Source organism: Pelobates fuscus, chromosome 8 (genome assembly GCF_036172605.1).
Source record: "Pelobates fuscus isolate aPelFus1 chromosome 8, aPelFus1.pri, whole genome shotgun sequence".
Taxonomy (NCBI): Eukaryota; Metazoa; Chordata; class Amphibia; order Anura; family Pelobatidae; genus Pelobates; species Pelobates fuscus.
This window is the reverse complement of record NC_086324.1, coordinates 39922646-39940216: the sequence shown is the minus strand read 5'-3', so window position 1 is coordinate 39940216 and position 17571 is coordinate 39922646. Positions and strand designations below refer to the sequence as shown.

The window sequence follows — 17571 nt, the reverse complement described above, 5'->3', positions numbered from 1 at the left end:
AGTGACTTCAGCATGGGCGATGCATATTAAAGTGTAGAGTTCATGGTATTTTTTTGTTGGTTTCCAATGGTACACTTTGTTATTGTTAATTGAATAACTGCAGATGAATGTAGAAATATTCTAGATGTTTTCCTGTTTATTCTTGCTTTCAACCAATGGTAACATTTATTTACAATTAAACTTGAATTCCTGTCTTTCGAGAGGTAATCTCAAGAAACGCTAACCAAATACAAGGGAAGATAATTATGAAGTCAGTGAATAAATGCAGGGTGGAAGCAGAGTACTGATAGTCCCCTGAGCTAACACTACTGGCCCTATTTTTCTTTGTTTTGAAATTCATCCAAAGCTAGGTTTGGGAAGAAGACCATAAGCCAAAATATTAATCAAGCAATTACAATCAAAGGGAAATTACCGAAGCACTATTTTCACGTGCACTGCACCACATTTATTTAGGAACCCCCACAGACATCAGAAATCTTAGACCTGCGGGGCACAAAATGATTTAAATACACCCAGATTCTCTAAACTGAGACATAGAGAAAGATGTCCTAATATGATATACACATACCTCCCAATAACTAGTTACTAGTTTCTAATTAATTAAACAATTTATATGCCATTAATTTAATAGACGGAAAAAAAAATATTCCTTTATTTAAAATCTTTTATTTGGGATCTCTGGAGAAAAAAGTAGGAGTTAAAAAAAGAGTGATTTGCCCACATCACTGTTGTGATTTGCAAATACCAAGTAGATCAACGATGGAAAGGTGGAAGCAACATTTCACAACTTTTTATCCTTATATCTATATATTTATATTTTCCGCACCAGGTTGGTAAACAGGTGTACATTCTTTGAATGTGTTTCTATAACTGAAAAACAAAACCATACATAGAATAGGAAAGTTATTAAGACAAGTACCTGTTTTGGTCAACGGACTTGAGAACAGTTGCTGAAGAAGTTTGTTTTCGGAAGTTCTGAGAACAACTACAATATCAGCTGGCAAAGTATCTCTGTTCTTTTCAAGAAACCCACACGCGTCATACAGAACCTAGAAATGGAAAAATACACACATTTTAGGAAAAAGGTAAAACACTATTACTTACAATGGGTTTTATAGTCCTTATGTTATTCTCTAGTGCTACGGTGAGACAGTTCAGTAAGCTAATGTCCAAAATACAGAGCCTCAAAGTGACAGTCCTTGTCCCATGAAGATAAATCAGAATTTTGATTTGATCAACAGACTACTTGGTTAACGCTATAATTATGTGTCGTATACTTTGAATCCCCTTGAAGAGAAAAATACTATATCAATAGATTGTTATGGTATTTTTCTATATGGATGTTAGCAAACTAAAAAAGGTTTCTGGTATTTAGGTAAATCTTTATAGATAGTGTGTTCATCAGGCAATATATAAGACATTATTAAAATTATACTATATTATACACACTTAAATAAATAAAAAAAAAAAGAGGAATGTACCTTCCCGGCGTAATGCTGGATGCCAAAGCTTAGCTCAACGCGTTTCGGTCTCCAAAAGTATTTGCTTCTCAGATTATCTTCAAATTTATCTGCACAAAATACATTTTGCATTGATAAAAGAAAACCTGGATTAAATCACAATTCATACACCAATATTTTTGCAAAATAACCAAACACAGAAAATGTAACTATAGTGAATAGTTAGAGATAATGGAGATTTCATGATACACTTGGTAAATGTTAAAAGCGAACTGTTGCCATTTTGCTGGGATTAGGTATGCAGTGGAGGTAAACAGGTAGCTCTTGTTGTACATCTGGGTAATCAATGCTGCCATGCTTCTATGATACCTCCCATGAGCACCTGCGTGCTGGACATTTTTGATCGATGATGTCATGAAACATGGGACATCATTCACCTTAATTAATTACCAGGCTGTGGTAAAACATTGTTTTAATTTATATAAATGGATACATTAAAAAAAATATAGTTTCATGTACAACATCACTAGATTTCAAGAATAAATACAATGCTTTCAAACAACAGAACCCAGAATATTACCTGTAAGAAACAGGTGTAATCAAACCAAACCCAGAATATTACCTGTAAGAAACAGGTGTAATCAAACCAAACCCAGAATATTACCTGTAGGAAACAGGTGTAATCAAACCAAACCCAGAATATTACCTGTAAGAAACAGGTGTAATCAAACCGAACCCAGAATATTACCTGTAAGAAACAGGTGTAATCAAACCGAACCCAGAATATTACCTGTAAGAAACAGGTGTAATCAAACCGAACCCAGAATATTACCTGTAAGAAACAGGTGTAATCAAACCGAACCCAGAATATTACCTGTAAGAAACAGGTGTAATCAAACCGAACCCAGAATATTACCTGTAAGAAACAGGTGTAATCAAACCGAACCCAGAATATTACCTGTAAGAAACAGGTGTAATCAAACCAAACCCAGAATATTACCTGTAGGAAACAGGTGTAATCAAACCAAACCCAGAATATTACCTGTAAGAAACAGGTGTAATCAAACCGAACCCAGAATATTACCTGTAAGAAACAGGTGTAATCAAACCAAACCCAGAATATTACCTGTAAGAAACAGGTGTAATCAAACCAAACCCAGAATATTACCTGTAAGAAACAGGTGTAATCAAACCGAACCCAGAATATTACCTGTAGGAAACAGGTGTAATCAAACCGAACCCAGAATATTACCTGTAAGAAACAGGTGTAATCAAACCGAACCCAGAATATTACCTGTAAGAAACAGGTGTAATCAAACCGAACCCAGAATATTACCTGTAAGAAACAGGTGTAATCAAACCGAACCCAGAATATTACCTGTAAGAAACAGGTGTAATCAAACCAAACCCAGAATATTACCTGTAAGAAACAGGTGTAATCAAACCGAACCCAGAATATTACCTGTAAGAAACAGGTGTAATCAAACCGAACCCAGATTATTACCTGTAAGAAACAGGTGTAATCAAACCAAACCCAGAATATTACCTGTAAGAAACAGGTGTAAGCAAACCGAACCCAGAATATTACCTGTAAGAAACAGGTGTAATCAAACTGAACCCAGAATATTTGGAACACGAACCCTAAAATCTGTAGCAGTTCATTTTTCTTCTGTCAGTCATACACATATGTACAGTATACATAAAGCTATTAAAACTAAAATATCAAAGCTGAATGTCCCCAAAAGCCAGGATAGGGTTCATTATTATGTATTTAATATAATTATTTTTTGTGTGTGTGTTTACCTGTTGAACCAGTGGATTCTCTAATTAATAAATACAATTCTTTTAGTCTGAGATTTGTTGGTGATGTCACAGAAGTTGAAGGAATATAATAGATAAAACCTTTTTCCTTTCTAATCTATACACCTATTATCAAATTTTACATCAGTCGTAAACGTATTATTGATGTAAATTCATTGCAAGGCACCTCTCTTCATTGCAAAGTTGAAACCAATGAACACTTGTTTCCTACCAACTAATGTCTGGTCTGTTGCCTGAGGAAATCTGCTTTCTTCATCCAGGAGAGACAAGAGTCCCATTGGTTTCTGAAGAAAAGTGTCTAAAAGAGGTCTGTTGTCCTCGTACTTCACCAGAGCTGCGTCTATCCCTTCACTCTGATACTCAATCTGTAAGAGAAAGGGGCACGAATAAGAACATATATATAACTCAGTATACTAATCTGTAGATATAGATGCAACCAAGTTAAAATAAAATATGCAGTTGCATTTGATTTAATCAAAGATTAACGGAAGCCAGAATAATGCAGAAAGTTCTATAAAAAGTATGGATGCAACTGACTTAGAACAAATATCTGATCTTTGTGAACATTTCCAGTACCCTAATCAATAACCAGGTAAGAAGCCTCCTCTCGGACTCAAACACCACGTCAGTTCAAATGTTCCCTGTTCTGGTTTTTCCAATGTTTAGGTATAAATATCCTTTATTTCTATTAGTATCAGTCAATAAATCAATTGTTCGTTCCTTTACTGCATGGCTTAAATTTCCCGATTGCCACTGGACAAGGGAAAATGCAGCACTGGCTGGTAGAAATTAACCCTTGATAAGTATGCCATTGACCATCTAGGTTTGCAGTTTTGAGTAACTTTTAAAGTTTTGAAATTGTAAGCCCTGCTTTAACGGTTCTGTCTAGTCATTGAATGTTTTAAAAGTTATTCTATATCCTATACAGAGGGGCTGATTCCTTCTACAACTGATCATCTAATCAATGGCTTTGAATGACTGAATAGAGTCAGACATTGACGCCCAACCCTATGTCCTGGGTATCATCAATGTTGCTACATTGGTTGTGTGTTGGTCAACTATTTTTTAGTAATTTCTCCTAGAGACATAGCATTAGAAATATGAAAGAAATAAAATTAAACGTTTATTTGAAAGCAGATGAAAGATAATCAATTAATACAAATAGGCAAATGGGTGTGAGGTACAGATTTAAAGGAGAAAGGACAAGCACTTTGGGTAAGACAGATGCTAAATGTTTAGATATGAGAAGATGTTGTTCTTGCAGAATATAACATGTTTAACTACAATTGGATGACATACGTTCTAGGGCCCTTGGCACAGTTTCCTGTTATAATTTCAGTAAATTAAGAAACAGATGAAAGGAACGGATCATAAAATGCTCACGTTAGGGTTATCATACCTGCTCCAGTGCGAATATATGCTGATTAAAATAAAACTGGATCTGCTCATTGGCTATGTTAATGCAAAGCTGTTCAAAAGAGTTTCTTTTGAAGTTTTCAAATCCAAAAATATCTAGGATACCAACATTCATTCCACTTTCAGTATTGCTATATGGAAACAAAAAGAAATTATGTCACTCAAACGAATTACTGCATGTGGTTTAACATTAAGCCTAAAATTAGCATGATGATGACTTGTGAACCTGTGGTAGAAAAATGAATACCTTAATGCATTTCTTACTTTAAATCCACATCCCGCTAAAAATGACAGGAGTCTAACTCCCTAAATCCCTAATGCACACAATATGCCATCAAAAAGATCTTAGATACTGGACACAATTTTGCTTGCTGTCTATTATTTGTCACTAAAGCTGAACGGAAGATGGTGAATCTTATTAAAATCTAAGATTACTGCACCCTCATATGGCCACCATAAATGATGGGAACTTCTGGACAGTTGTCTTGTATGCCAGTCCTTCTGACAGCCTATGTTAGGGTAAACATGGCACCTGTTTTGGGGCCTAAGGGTCAAGACTGCAATGGCAGCATGGAAGGTCATAAGCCCTAAGGTGATGGAACAAACCATGCAAGCTGTGGCACTGTTTGGTATTTTAGAAGAAAACATAATGGTTCTCTAATTACAAGTGCAAGATAATGGTGAGTGCAGCCCTCTTGGTTTCTTTTATATATTTGGGAGTCCCAGGCCAACTCCTTGGTTTTGCACCCCTCCCTGTTACAGGTGCCTCATTCCAGGACCCTATTTAGCCTTGACTTGCAGAGAGTCCCAGTAAGGAAGTATTTCCCAAGTAAGTGGATTAATCTCATAAGAGCAAGCATTAGGCTGCTAGTAGGATAGGACCTGCTGAATATGGGGTACTTTGACGTAGTTGGCAGGCTTATGCAATGTATGATCATATAATGTAACTAAACCCCCATCATTTTTTGCCTAGGTGAGGTGTTTTTAAATAAAACTATTACAATCTCTAAGATTTTAAATCACTGTTTAGTTAATAAGCGAGTGCGCTGGATTTTGTATTTTGTATATTTTGGCCCCAGCAGCACCCTATAATGTATGCATGTTCAGGTGAGTGCAGCCCTCTTGGTTTCTTTTATATATTTGGGAGTCCCAGGCCAACTCCTTGGTTTTGCACCCCTCCCTGTTACAGGTGTCTCATTCCAGGACCCTATTTAGCCTTGACTTGCAGAGAGTCCCAGTAAGGAAGTATTTCCCAAGTAAGTGGATTAATCTCATAAGAGCAAGTATTAGGCTGCTAGTAGGATAGGACCTGCTGAATATAGGGTACTTTGATGTAGTTGGCAGGCTTATGCAATGTATGATCATATAATGTAACTAAACCCCCATCATTTTTTGCCTAGGTGAGGTGTTTTTAAATAAAACTATTACAATCTCTAAGATTTGAAATCACTGTTTAGTTAATAAGCGAGTGCGCTGGATTTTGTATTTTGTAAAAACCCAAGGGCAGAGTACAGAATATTAGAGTCCTAACCTCAACATCCGAGGAAAGGGATTTAGGGGTGATTATTTCTGATGACTTAAAGGTAGGCAGACAATGTAATAGATCAGCTGGAAATGCAAGCAGAATGCTTGGTTGTATAGGGGGAGATATTAGCAGTAGAAAGAGGGAAGTGCTCATGCCATTGTACAGAACACTGGTGAGACCTCACTTGGAGTATTGTACGCAGTACTAGAGACCGTATCTCCAGAAAGATATTGATACTTTAGAGAGAGTTCAGAGAACTTTACAAGGAAAGGTTAAAGGATCTTAACATGTATAGATTGGAGGAAAGACGAGATGGGGGGATATGATAGAAACATTTAAATACAATAAAGGGAATCAACACAGTAAAGGAGGAGACTATATTTAAAAGAAGAAAAACTACCTCAACAAGAAGACATAGTCTTAAATTAGAGGGCAAAGGTTTAAAAATAATATCAGGAAGTATTACTTACTGAGAGGGTAGTGGATGCACTGAATAGTCTTCCAGCTGAAGTGGTAGAGGTTAACACATGAAGGAGTTTAAGCATGAATTGGCTGGGCATAAGGCTATCCTAACTATAAGATAAGGCCAATGACTAATGAGAGTATTTAGAAAATTGGGCAGACTAGATGGGCCGAATGATTCTTATATGCCGTCACATTTTATGTTTCTATTGTAAAGAGAATTGAAAATCCATTGGGGGCAAATGTCCATTACGCCCCTCCATGTCTTCACCAATGCAAATCAGTTAGACTAGAACATGTTATTAAAATAGCTATAGCTAATTTTTATTTTTCTTATTATTTTTATTGTTATATAAATGCATTAAAAATAGCTTCAATTATCACTATTTGATTTAGAAACTTGTTATCATTGCAATATGTTATTAAAATAGCTTAAAATATCAACATTTCACTTCAAACCATCTTATCATACTTGCAGTTAATATTCGCCAATAAACAGGTCGATTATCACATTACTTGCCATATATTTTTGTCAGGTTGAAGAAGACTGTTAATACGATTAACTATCCAGCCAAACAGTCTGCCATATAGTGCTTTTGACATAGCATCCCGAACATCAGCTGCTTTGTCCACTGTGTTTGTGCGTATAATTGTTTCTCCTCTTGTAACTACACAGTGGGAGGTGAGAGCTTCCTGTAACTCTTCGGCACCAATGCTAAGAAGTGCAGCAGCTAAAAAGACAAAACATTAAACAACATTCAACAGATTAATTTCCCCTGTTAGCAGAACAAAAATTAAAGCACCATTTTCCAGAATCTTTTTTTTTTATTATTATTATTATTATATCTGTTTCCCTTTTAATTCGCACAGTTTAACCCCTTAAGGACCAAACACTTCTGGAATAAAAGGGAATCATGACATGTCACACATGTCATGTGTCCTTAAGGGGTTAAAGGGGAACTATCCCTTTCTGGGATTTTAATATAATGTTTACTCATTTCTTATATTTAATAAATGTATTTTTGAGGTGTGAAAAATAGATGGAAACATAGAAATCCACACACGTTTATTATACATCTGGGTGCCTCCATCTTGGATCCCTGCCATTCATTGTTATAAGGTCTGTCCTTTGCACCTGGCAGTCAGCATAGAGAAAGCATACATAGAGGAGAAATGAAACACTGTTTCTATTTCATCTCCCCATTTGTAATGTGTGCCTTGACTGTGCCTTTACTGAACTGGATTGTGATGTAATTTGCCAAATCTTTCATATAAACATAGAAGAAAATGGAGCAACGCATGGAAAGGTTAACTCAAAATCACATTTAGTTTTAGGTTCAGTGGTTCGAAATTCTAAATTGAAGCAGGAAACATAAAAAAAACATTCTCTGTCATCCATTAATTAGGAAATGATGAAGAACTGATAAGGATATTTCAAATTCGCCCAAAGTATGTGAATTTAAACATTCTCCAACTCAGCTATTCTTTCTGCTCATATATTTTTGCCGAAAATGTAGAATTTACAATCTACAATAACCCCAATTAACCATTCTGATTTTTATTTTTCCTCCATTTAATTTTCATTTCAGAAAGTAAAGTCTGTATATTTTGAAATATATTCCCTAAACACTGAGTTCAGGAGATCGCCACCTCGCTTAATTTAAATCTAACTAATAGAGTTGGGAAAAAAAGATACAAGTTAGACATGTGCAATTCGTTTCGGTCCGAATATGTATTCGGATGAATTTCGGACAATTCGGACATTCGGGTACTTCCGAATGTCCGAATTGCCGAAGTTCCGAAATCACTGAAGTGTCAAAGTGCCGAAGTTCCGAAGTGTCGAAGTGCCGAAGTTCCGAAGCACAGTATTGCCTAAGTACTAATATACTCACCCAGTGAAAGAAGAAGAATGTTATATTGTAAATAATTGTAAATAAAAAGTATACAAACATAGCCAGGATTCAGCTGTAAGCATTTGCAACACTTACAACAATCAAGTAACAACAATCAAGTAAGTTACTTGGCCAGTCAATGTAATGACAGGAATGAATAAGTAGATAACTCTCTAATTCCCACGGAGTTATCTACCTTAGGGAGCTATCTACTAAAAGGCTGAAAGACCTAAATTGGTCTTTCAGACAAATTTACTAATGCTAAGTAAAGATTACTTAGTATTAGTAAATTATGCCCCTACTCGCTATACCGCGAGTAGGGGCATGTCTATTAAACAGTGAGCAGCCTGTGGCTGCTCACTGTAGAACAAAAAAATAATAAGTTCCCCCCTCCCGGGCCCCTGGCCCCCACCCCTGAGCGGTGGGTGGGGGCCCTAATGTAAAATAATGGGGGGAGACCTATTGTCCTCCCCCCGGGCTCCCACCCCTGAGCGGTGGGTGGGGCCCTAAATCAGAATAAGGGGGGGACCTAATGTCCTCCCTGGCCCCCACCCCTGAGCGGTGGGTGGGGGCCCTAAATTATAATAAGGGGGACCTAATGTCCTCCCCCCTGGCCCCCAACCCTGAGCGGTGGGTGGGGGCCCTACAGTAAAATAAGGGGGGGACCTAAGGTCCTCCCCCTGGCCCCCACCCCTGAGCGTCGGGTGGGGGCCCTAAAAAAATCCCCCCAGGTGACTAGGGGTCCCCAATTACCTAGTCACCCCCTCCCCCCCAATAAAAATTATCCCCCTACCTACCCCCCTCACCCTAAAAACTAATGAGGGGGGGACCTTCAACTAAGTACCTGTAAAAAAACAAAAAACTTACCATTCGATGTTTTCTTTCGTCTAAAATCTTCTTTTTTCAGCCCCAAAAAAGACCAAATAAAAAACCATAATAACCGACGCAATTATATAAAAAAAAAAGAGCGCAAAAAAATAATAATCCTTCTTCACCCGGCAAGGGCTCCGCGCAGACTGAGCTCTGCAGGGCGGGGGAAGGCTTATAAAACCTTGCCCCGCCCTGCAATTAGGCTCAGAGCACTCTGATTGGTGGGTTTAAGCCATCCAATCAGAGTGCTCTGACAGGTAAGTCTCTACATTTACCTGTCACAGCACTCTGATTGTTTGGCTTGAAATCCACCAATCAGAGTGCTCTGTGTCATTTTACACAGCGTGGGAAAGTTCTTTGGAACTTTCACACGCTCTGTAATTTGACTCATAACTCTCTGATTGGTGGATTAAGTAACCAATCAGAGAGTTATGAGTCAAATAACACAGAGTGCTGTGACAGGTAAATGTAGAGACTTACCTGTCAGTCTCTTCATTTACCTGTCAAAGCACTCTGATTGGATGGCTTAAACCCACCAATCAGAGTGCTCTGAGCCTAATTGCAGGGCTGGGCAAGGCTTTATAAGCCTTCCCCCGCCCTGCAGAGCTCAGTCTGCGCGGAGCCCTCCATGGGTGAAGATGGATTTTTTTTTTTGCGCTCATTTTTTTTTTTATATAATTGCGTCGGTTATTATGGTTTTTTATTTGGCCTTTTTGGGGGCTGAAAAAAGAAGATTTTAGAAGAAAGAAAACATCGAATAGTAAGTTTTTTGTTTTTTTTTTACAGGTACTTAAGTAAGTTTTTACAGTTAAAGGCCCCCCTCATTAGTTTTTAAGGTGAGGGGGGTATGTAGGGGGATAATTATTATTGGGGGGAGGGGGTGACTAGGGGTTTGGGGACCCCTAGTCACCTGGGGGGGACACATTTATTTTAGGGCCCCCACCCGCCGCTCAAAGGTGGGGGCCAGGGGGGAGGACCTTAGGTACCCCCCTTATTAGTATTTAGGGCCCCCACCGCTCAGGGGTAGGGGCCAGGGGGGAGGATATTAGGTACCCCCCCTTATTAGTATTTAGGGCCCCCACCCGCCGCTGAGGGGTGGGGGGAGGACACTAGGTCCCCCCCTTATTACAATTTAGGGCCCCCACCCGCCGCTCAGGGGTGGGGGCCAGGGGGGAGGACATTAGGTCCCCCCTTATTAATATTTAGGGCCCTCACCCGCCGCTCAGGGGTGGGGGCCGGGGGGGAGGACATTAGGTCCCCCCCTTATTCTGATTTAGGGCCCCCACCCGCCGCTCAGGGATGGGGGCCAGGGGGGAGGACAATAGGTCCCCCCCATCATTTTACATTAGGGCCCCCACCCGCCGCTCAGGGGTGGGAGCCGGGGGGTGCTATTTTTTTTAAACAGTGAGCAGTCACAGGCTGCTCAATGTTTACTAGACATGCCCCTACTCGCGGTATAGGGAGTATTTTTTTTTTAAAACAGTGAGCAGTCACAGGCTGCTCAATGTTTACTAGACATGCCCCTACTCGCGGTATAGGGAGTAGGGGCAAAATTTACTAATACTAAGTAATTTTTACTTAATATTAGTAAATTTGGCTAAAAGACCAATTTAGGTCTTTCAGCCTTTTGGTAGATAACTCCCTAATACCGTGGGAATTAGGGAGTTATCTACCAAGCAGCTGCAAGAGAAGTCCCGAGGTGCCGAAGTCCTGAAATGCCGAAGTTCCGAAATTCCGAACTGCCGAAGTTGCCGAATTTTCAAAGTGTCAAAGTTCCAAAGTGCTGAAGTGCCGAAGTTCCGAAAATGCCGAATTTCCGAAGTGTCGAAGTTCCGAAGTTGCCGAAGTTCCGAAGTTGCCGAAGTGCCGAATTGCCGAAGTCCCGAATAGCGAAAATCCCGAATTTCGGAATGCCGAACCGAACCGAAAATTTCCTCCATGCACATGCCTAATACAAGTCACCCATGCAAAAATATAATATGAAATACACAAAAATATATTTCTATTTGTACCATTTTCCAATGCTTCTCCATTTGGAACTTCACTTTTATCGGTTTGGTGTTTGGAAGAAATAGAAGTGAATTCTATGTTCCCCGTGTTTAGGATTCCAGCTAGAATTCTGTAGACTGAATGTACTTCCTATTAATGAAAATTAAAGATATTTAGATAAATTATATTAAAGCACAGAAACTTGGACAATTGCTCTGTAACTGTATCAAATAGTATACACACATACTTATATACTAACAAGCGCACATACACGCACTCCAATAGTTACTAGTTTATTATAAAGCATTTCATCCCTAGCTGCACACCTTTGAGCTGCAGTACTGGATCCCTATTTTTTAAAAGTGTTTTCTTTAAGTAGAACCTGGAAGTTGACAAAAGTTAAAAAAGGGTGACGCTTTAGCCAAGCTGCACGTCCTTAGTCAACTTTGTCATTGGCTGTCCACATCTTACTCACCTCCCTCCAGAGTTGCATCACCTTCTATCTGTGTTGGCTCTCAGCAACCTGATAGTCAACTCAGTGCAAGGAAAGCCTTGTTTGAAGCCGATGCATGAAGACTGTTGGCGAGCTCCAGCTTGGATAAACCAAGATGGCAGCACCATGAATAAAGACCCAGTGGGTTCGGCAGGATATGAAAAACAGTTAGCTCACAATCATTGGGAGGGATGGGGGGAGCTAGGAGGACCCATATTAAGGTTTGGGACGGGGAGGATAGAAAGTGACAAAGTCACTTTAAGGAGTAGATTGTTATGATGTCCATGGTCCTTAAGGGGTACCTTCAGTATCAATACCTACAGTATCATTATTTTCAACAATTCGGTTGAAATAATTTGCCTATGCAGAAAGAACAGAAGCCAAAGAATATAGACATAATAAAACAATCTTGTAGGTTCTTACCTCATTGCTGAATCCTATAATCCTAAAACAATGTTGAATTGCTGCAAACTGCCTTCTATAGGACTCTTTAGTAAGAATATCTTGCATGACTGTACCCGTTTCATTGTCAATATACCTATTTAAAAAAAAAAGCAAACATTGTATTTACACTATATTAAGTTATTGACATTTTTAAATAAAATGAATTTCTAAATGACATTTTTACCGAGGAGGTTTTTTTTCTGGGAGGTTATATTCTGAAAGCTTCTTGTGATGGTGGAGTCCGGCATAAATATAATAAAATATATGAAAGTTTTTCTCACCTCTGCAAAAAAAATGAAATAATTGATCAAAAGAACAAAAAGGAATAGAATGTATGTGCAGGAGTTATATGGAATGTATGTGCAGGAGTTATATGGAATGTATGTGCAGGAGTTATATGGAATGTATGTGCAGGAGTTATATGGAATGTATGTGCATGAGTTATATGGAATGTATGTGCAGGAGTTATATGGAATGTATGTGCAGGAGTTATATGGAATGTATGTGCAGGAGTTATATGGAATGTATGTGTAGGAGTTATATGGAATGTATGTGCAGGAGTTATATGGAATGTATGTGCAGGAGTTATATGGAATGTATGTGCAGGAGTTATATGGAATGTATGTGCAGGAGTTATATGGAATGTATGTGTAGGAGTTATATGGAATGTATGTGTAGGAGTTATATGGAATGTATGTGCAGGAGTTATATGGAATGTATGTGCAGGAGTTATATGGAATGTATGTGCAGGAGTTATATGGAATGTATGTGCAGGAGTTATATGGAATAACTACTAAAGAGTTTATTTACTGAATAGGAAATTGTACTCAATTGAAAACTGATTTGCAGAATTTATGAACCATTAGCTGATTTGGAATATTTCTACAAATCCGTTATAGTCACAGGAAACAATGCGTACGTATTAGATGTAATTGAATTCCCTACTGTCACAGCCATAGAGGAACACTTACACAGCCTGTTTTATAACCCGGGATTTTTCTAAGAGATATTCAGAAATCTTTGCACCCATGACTGCTCCTGTTGGTGTAAACATCATTTCCAGGTACTTCCCAAAGCGACTCGAGTTGTCATTGATTGCCGTGCATGCGTTTCCAAAGGCCTCTACCAAGGGGTTTACCTGTAGAATCTTTTCTCGTAATGCACGGTTATTAGCCTTAAAGAAAAATAAACCAACATAAGCAGCTTATAGATAGGGTAATGCTCTTAAGATTCCACTTTTCACTTTTTTAAAAAGACATTTATTAAATGTATATGAAGATTATCTGTCCAAGCGAGAATGAATAGAGTTATGTAGTTAAAGTGACTAATCCAGAATATCTCGATAACCGGTTTTAGGAGCCATGATGGATTGGCTACTGTTTTTCTTAAACTGCTCAAAATGTCTTGACAAAAAAAAAACCAAGGGATCGTACATAATCTTCTTTGACCATGGCCAACTCAATAAGCTATAATGGTCTTGTTTCTTGTTAGATAGGGAATCATATTGATCAAGTAATTCCCCTGCCCTATGCTTGTATCCTGAGAGCTTGGATTTGTGAGGCTTTTGCAATATTTTGAGTGCAATTACCTTTACATAAAGAGAACCACATGTATATTACATGCTGCACTAACTGGATATATTTTTAGGTTCTACATAATCCTGTACTTACTATTACCAACCTTAGTGCAGTTTGTGATGGTCTAGATAGCTAGTTACATACTCTTAGTTTGTGTATCAGTTTGTCCTGTGTTTCACCTTAGCATAAAGTGGAGTTTATTCACTTGGCAGTTATTCTATTGCAAAACCCCCAAGTTATCCATTGAGTTTGTGATCTAGGGGGAAAATCTGGAAACCAATGCAAATTCCATATAAAGAAAGTTATCAATCAAACCATTTACCACGGAAAGCACCAGAAAAACTGTATGCCACCATCGCAAATCTTTAGTGGTCAAAGTATAATTCTCAAAATCATGTGATTAATTAAACATCCGAGTACCATAACCACTGCAGTCTTCAGTAGTGGTTGTGACACCATGAGTGCCCTGGCGTCATACCACATTAAGAAGTCAAATCTGGCCACATCAGATGCATTTGGTCTTCTCCAGCAGTAGAATCTGCATTCCACAAAGCAGGACCATGCAGGTTAACATTTATTGGTTGAGAAGCATCAGCTGACGTGTCTCATCCGAGGAGTGTGCAATGGTCATGTTTTCTTCTAAATGCAGAGAATGTAATGCAGACACCCAGCAGAACCAAGGTAAAATGGTGGGATGTAGTAAATATGGTGCTTAAATTGTTCCTCTAGTGCAGGCTTCCCCAAACTCCGGTCCTCCAGATATTGCTGAACTACAACTCCCATGGTTCTCACCCTATTTTTTTAATTGATAGAATCATGGGAGTTTTAGTTCAGCAACATCTGGAGGGCCGGCGTTTGGGGAAGCCTGCTCTAGTGACTAAATGAGGACCAGTTTTAAGTTGGTAGTGATTTCTAACCAAAATTCAGGGCACCATAACCACCTCAGAGAGTTGTAGTGGTCATGGCATTTGAAGTGTTCTTTTAATAAGAGGTCTCATTATGTGCGTCAGCATTCTCAATAATCAGCCGATGGTGATTGATCTTAAACACTCTAAACTTGTACTATAAGAATTATGGATAGCAGAAGTGAATAAAATAGGCCAAAATAGTTAATATGCTGATATATCCACCTTGCATATCGAGGTGTAAATTTTCCAGTGTAGTTGCCAGCTCACGGTTTTTCATATTTAGAGAATTTACTCCATGATAAATTTGAAGACAAAGCCATCAAGGGAAGAAATAGTGACTATAAAAGCTTTATTCTATTTTTCCTCTGAGTGGGTTCATATTTTTTCAATCAAAAGTATTTCTGTTAACATTTATGGGAAGATACATGTTCTAATATTCAAATCTTGTATGAAACAATATACTATCAAACAATTATCAAAGTAAAATCGCTGCAATTATTCTTTTCTTCTTGACATTATGTTGCATGAAATACCTTTCCGAGGAAGGTCAAATGTTGAACGATCAGATGTGCGCTCTCTGTTTTCCCAGCACCACTCTCTCCGCTGATGATAATGCACTGACATATAGCACAAATAATGAGGTGTGAGAAATTACCATAAGGCAATTGTGTGAACTCAGTTATAGAAAATGCATTCAGAAAAAAAAAAAATGCACATTTTTAAAATGTTTTTTCCCCCCAGTTGCAGTGATTCAATACACCTAATTTTAGAGATGTAATGATAGTAATAAATTAGAAAAGAAATGATAATGAAATATTATAGAAGACATCAAATGTCAGTTCATAAAGTCTGCAGCAAATTCATTCTTTTTTTTTTTTCCCCTCTCAAATATAAAGACAGGATTGTAATGTGAAACCGAAGAATACATACCGGTAGATCCAAACAGATAACCAAGTAATTAAATGTATTGATTGACGTGTATTCTGTAAATCAGGAATTGTGGGCAATTGACAAGAGAACTAAAAGTGTAGGCCCAAATAGCCAAGCTTGAAGTATAGCCAGTTGAAAATTAAAGTAGTTAACCATTTTGGTCTAAAAGGTTAAATTTTCTTGTTAATTTGTAATTCCTGATTTAGAGAATAAAACACCACAATATGTTTTGAGTTTCACCACTTGATTGTTCTAAAAATACTGTAGATTTATTTTTCATAGCAGTAAACAAAGCATTTTGTTTTAAATTTATCAGTTTTATGTTAACAACATTTATATTGAAATAATTATGTCAAGCAATATATACCAGTAGAAAGCAGTTTTCAAACTTGAATGGCTTAGCACAGTTGGCTGAAATAATATTAATGTATAAATAGTTTGGTTTGGGAAATGCTCTGCACAATGAAAATGTAGTAATGATAAGATAATTGTATGCAAGAAGATAATATTTTAATATTATTGCCAATCTAATCTGAAATGGTGACACTTTTTGGGTTAAAGGACCGCTATAGGCACCCAGACCACTTCAGCTCAATGAAGTGGTCTGGGTGCCAGGTCATCTAGGATTAACCCTGCCTGCTGTAAACATAGCAGTTTCAGAGAAACTGCTATGTTTACATATGGGTTAATCCAGCCTCTAGTGGCTGTCTCATTCACAGCCGCTATAGGCGCTTCCGCGCTTCTCACTGCGATTTTCACAGTGAGAAGACTCCAGCGTCCATAGGAAAGCATTGAGAATGCTTTCCTATGGACTGGCTGAATGCGCACGCGGCTCTTGCCACGCATGCGCATTCAGCCGATGACATCAGAAGAGGGAGGAGAGTCCCCAGAGCCGAGGGAGCCCGGTGCTGGAGAAAGGTAAGTGTTTAACCCCCTTCCTCCCCCTTCAGCCCGGCGGGAGTGGGACCCTGAGGGTGGGGGCACCCTCGGGGCACTATAGTGCCAGGAAAACGAGTTTGTTTTCCTGGCACTATAGTGGTCCTTTAAAATATGTTCAGGGTTATTCAATAAACAACAAATTTTTGGGAGTTTACAGGGAAATTGCAAACTTTAAGGACAGAATGTTTGAGCAGGAGACTTAGTGAAAATTGAGACTTTTCTTGAAATGTAATTTTTTTTAGCAAATTCCCCAAAATTTCCACTTTGGCGCATTGCTCTGTTTATATATATATATATATATATATATATATTATGCTTCACAAAATTTGTAGGCAAATGTATAGACTTAATGTTACTATATTTTTACATTAAGATTCCATTAGCTTATAAGCTACAAGTATTGCACTTGCTGAGGGTATTGCATGGACTTTAGAACACAGATCTACCTGTGTCATTTGAGGGAGGAGGGTTGAAAGGGTGCTTTTCCCCCCAAGCTATGTGGTTCCTAGTTAGGCCCACATTTATAGCCCACATTTATAGCTACATTGGAACAGCCAGAATACTTAGTGTGCTTCTCTTTCCCTAGCAAGGAAGATGGGCTGGCTGTGGAGGACAGAGATGTCCACAAAGACAAATCCAGCAGCATTTCTTTTTACATCGGTTACTTTAATCTGTAGTAATCTGAAGTGGTAGAGGTTAACACAGTAAAGGAGTTTAAGCATGCATGGGATAGGCATAAGGCTATCCTAACTATAAGATAAGGCCAGGGACTAATGAAAGTATTTAGAAAATTGGGCAGACTAGATGGGCCGAATGGTTCTTATCTGCCGTCACATTCTATGTTT

General features: G+C 38.3%; 1 protein-coding gene across 1 annotated transcript in view; it reads right to left on the bottom strand.

Moving 5' to 3' along the window:
* Positions 1-17571, bottom strand: part of MYO3B (myosin IIIB) — a 382767-nt gene that overhangs the window by 103055 nt on the left and 262141 nt on the right. The window contains exons 13-22 of the mRNA XM_063429713.1: positions 15391-15474; positions 13344-13546; positions 12557-12655; positions 12352-12466; positions 11459-11585; positions 7205-7415; positions 4681-4828; positions 3493-3646; positions 1482-1570; positions 920-1049 (exon numbers count right to left, since the gene is read on the bottom strand). Of these exons, the coding sequence (XP_063285783.1) occupies positions 920-1049; positions 1482-1570; positions 3493-3646; positions 4681-4828; positions 7205-7415; positions 11459-11585; positions 12352-12466; positions 12557-12655; positions 13344-13546; positions 15391-15474 (1360 nt within the window). The remainder of the gene's footprint in view (positions 1-919; positions 1050-1481; positions 1571-3492; positions 3647-4680; positions 4829-7204; positions 7416-11458; positions 11586-12351; positions 12467-12556; positions 12656-13343; positions 13547-15390; positions 15475-17571) is intronic.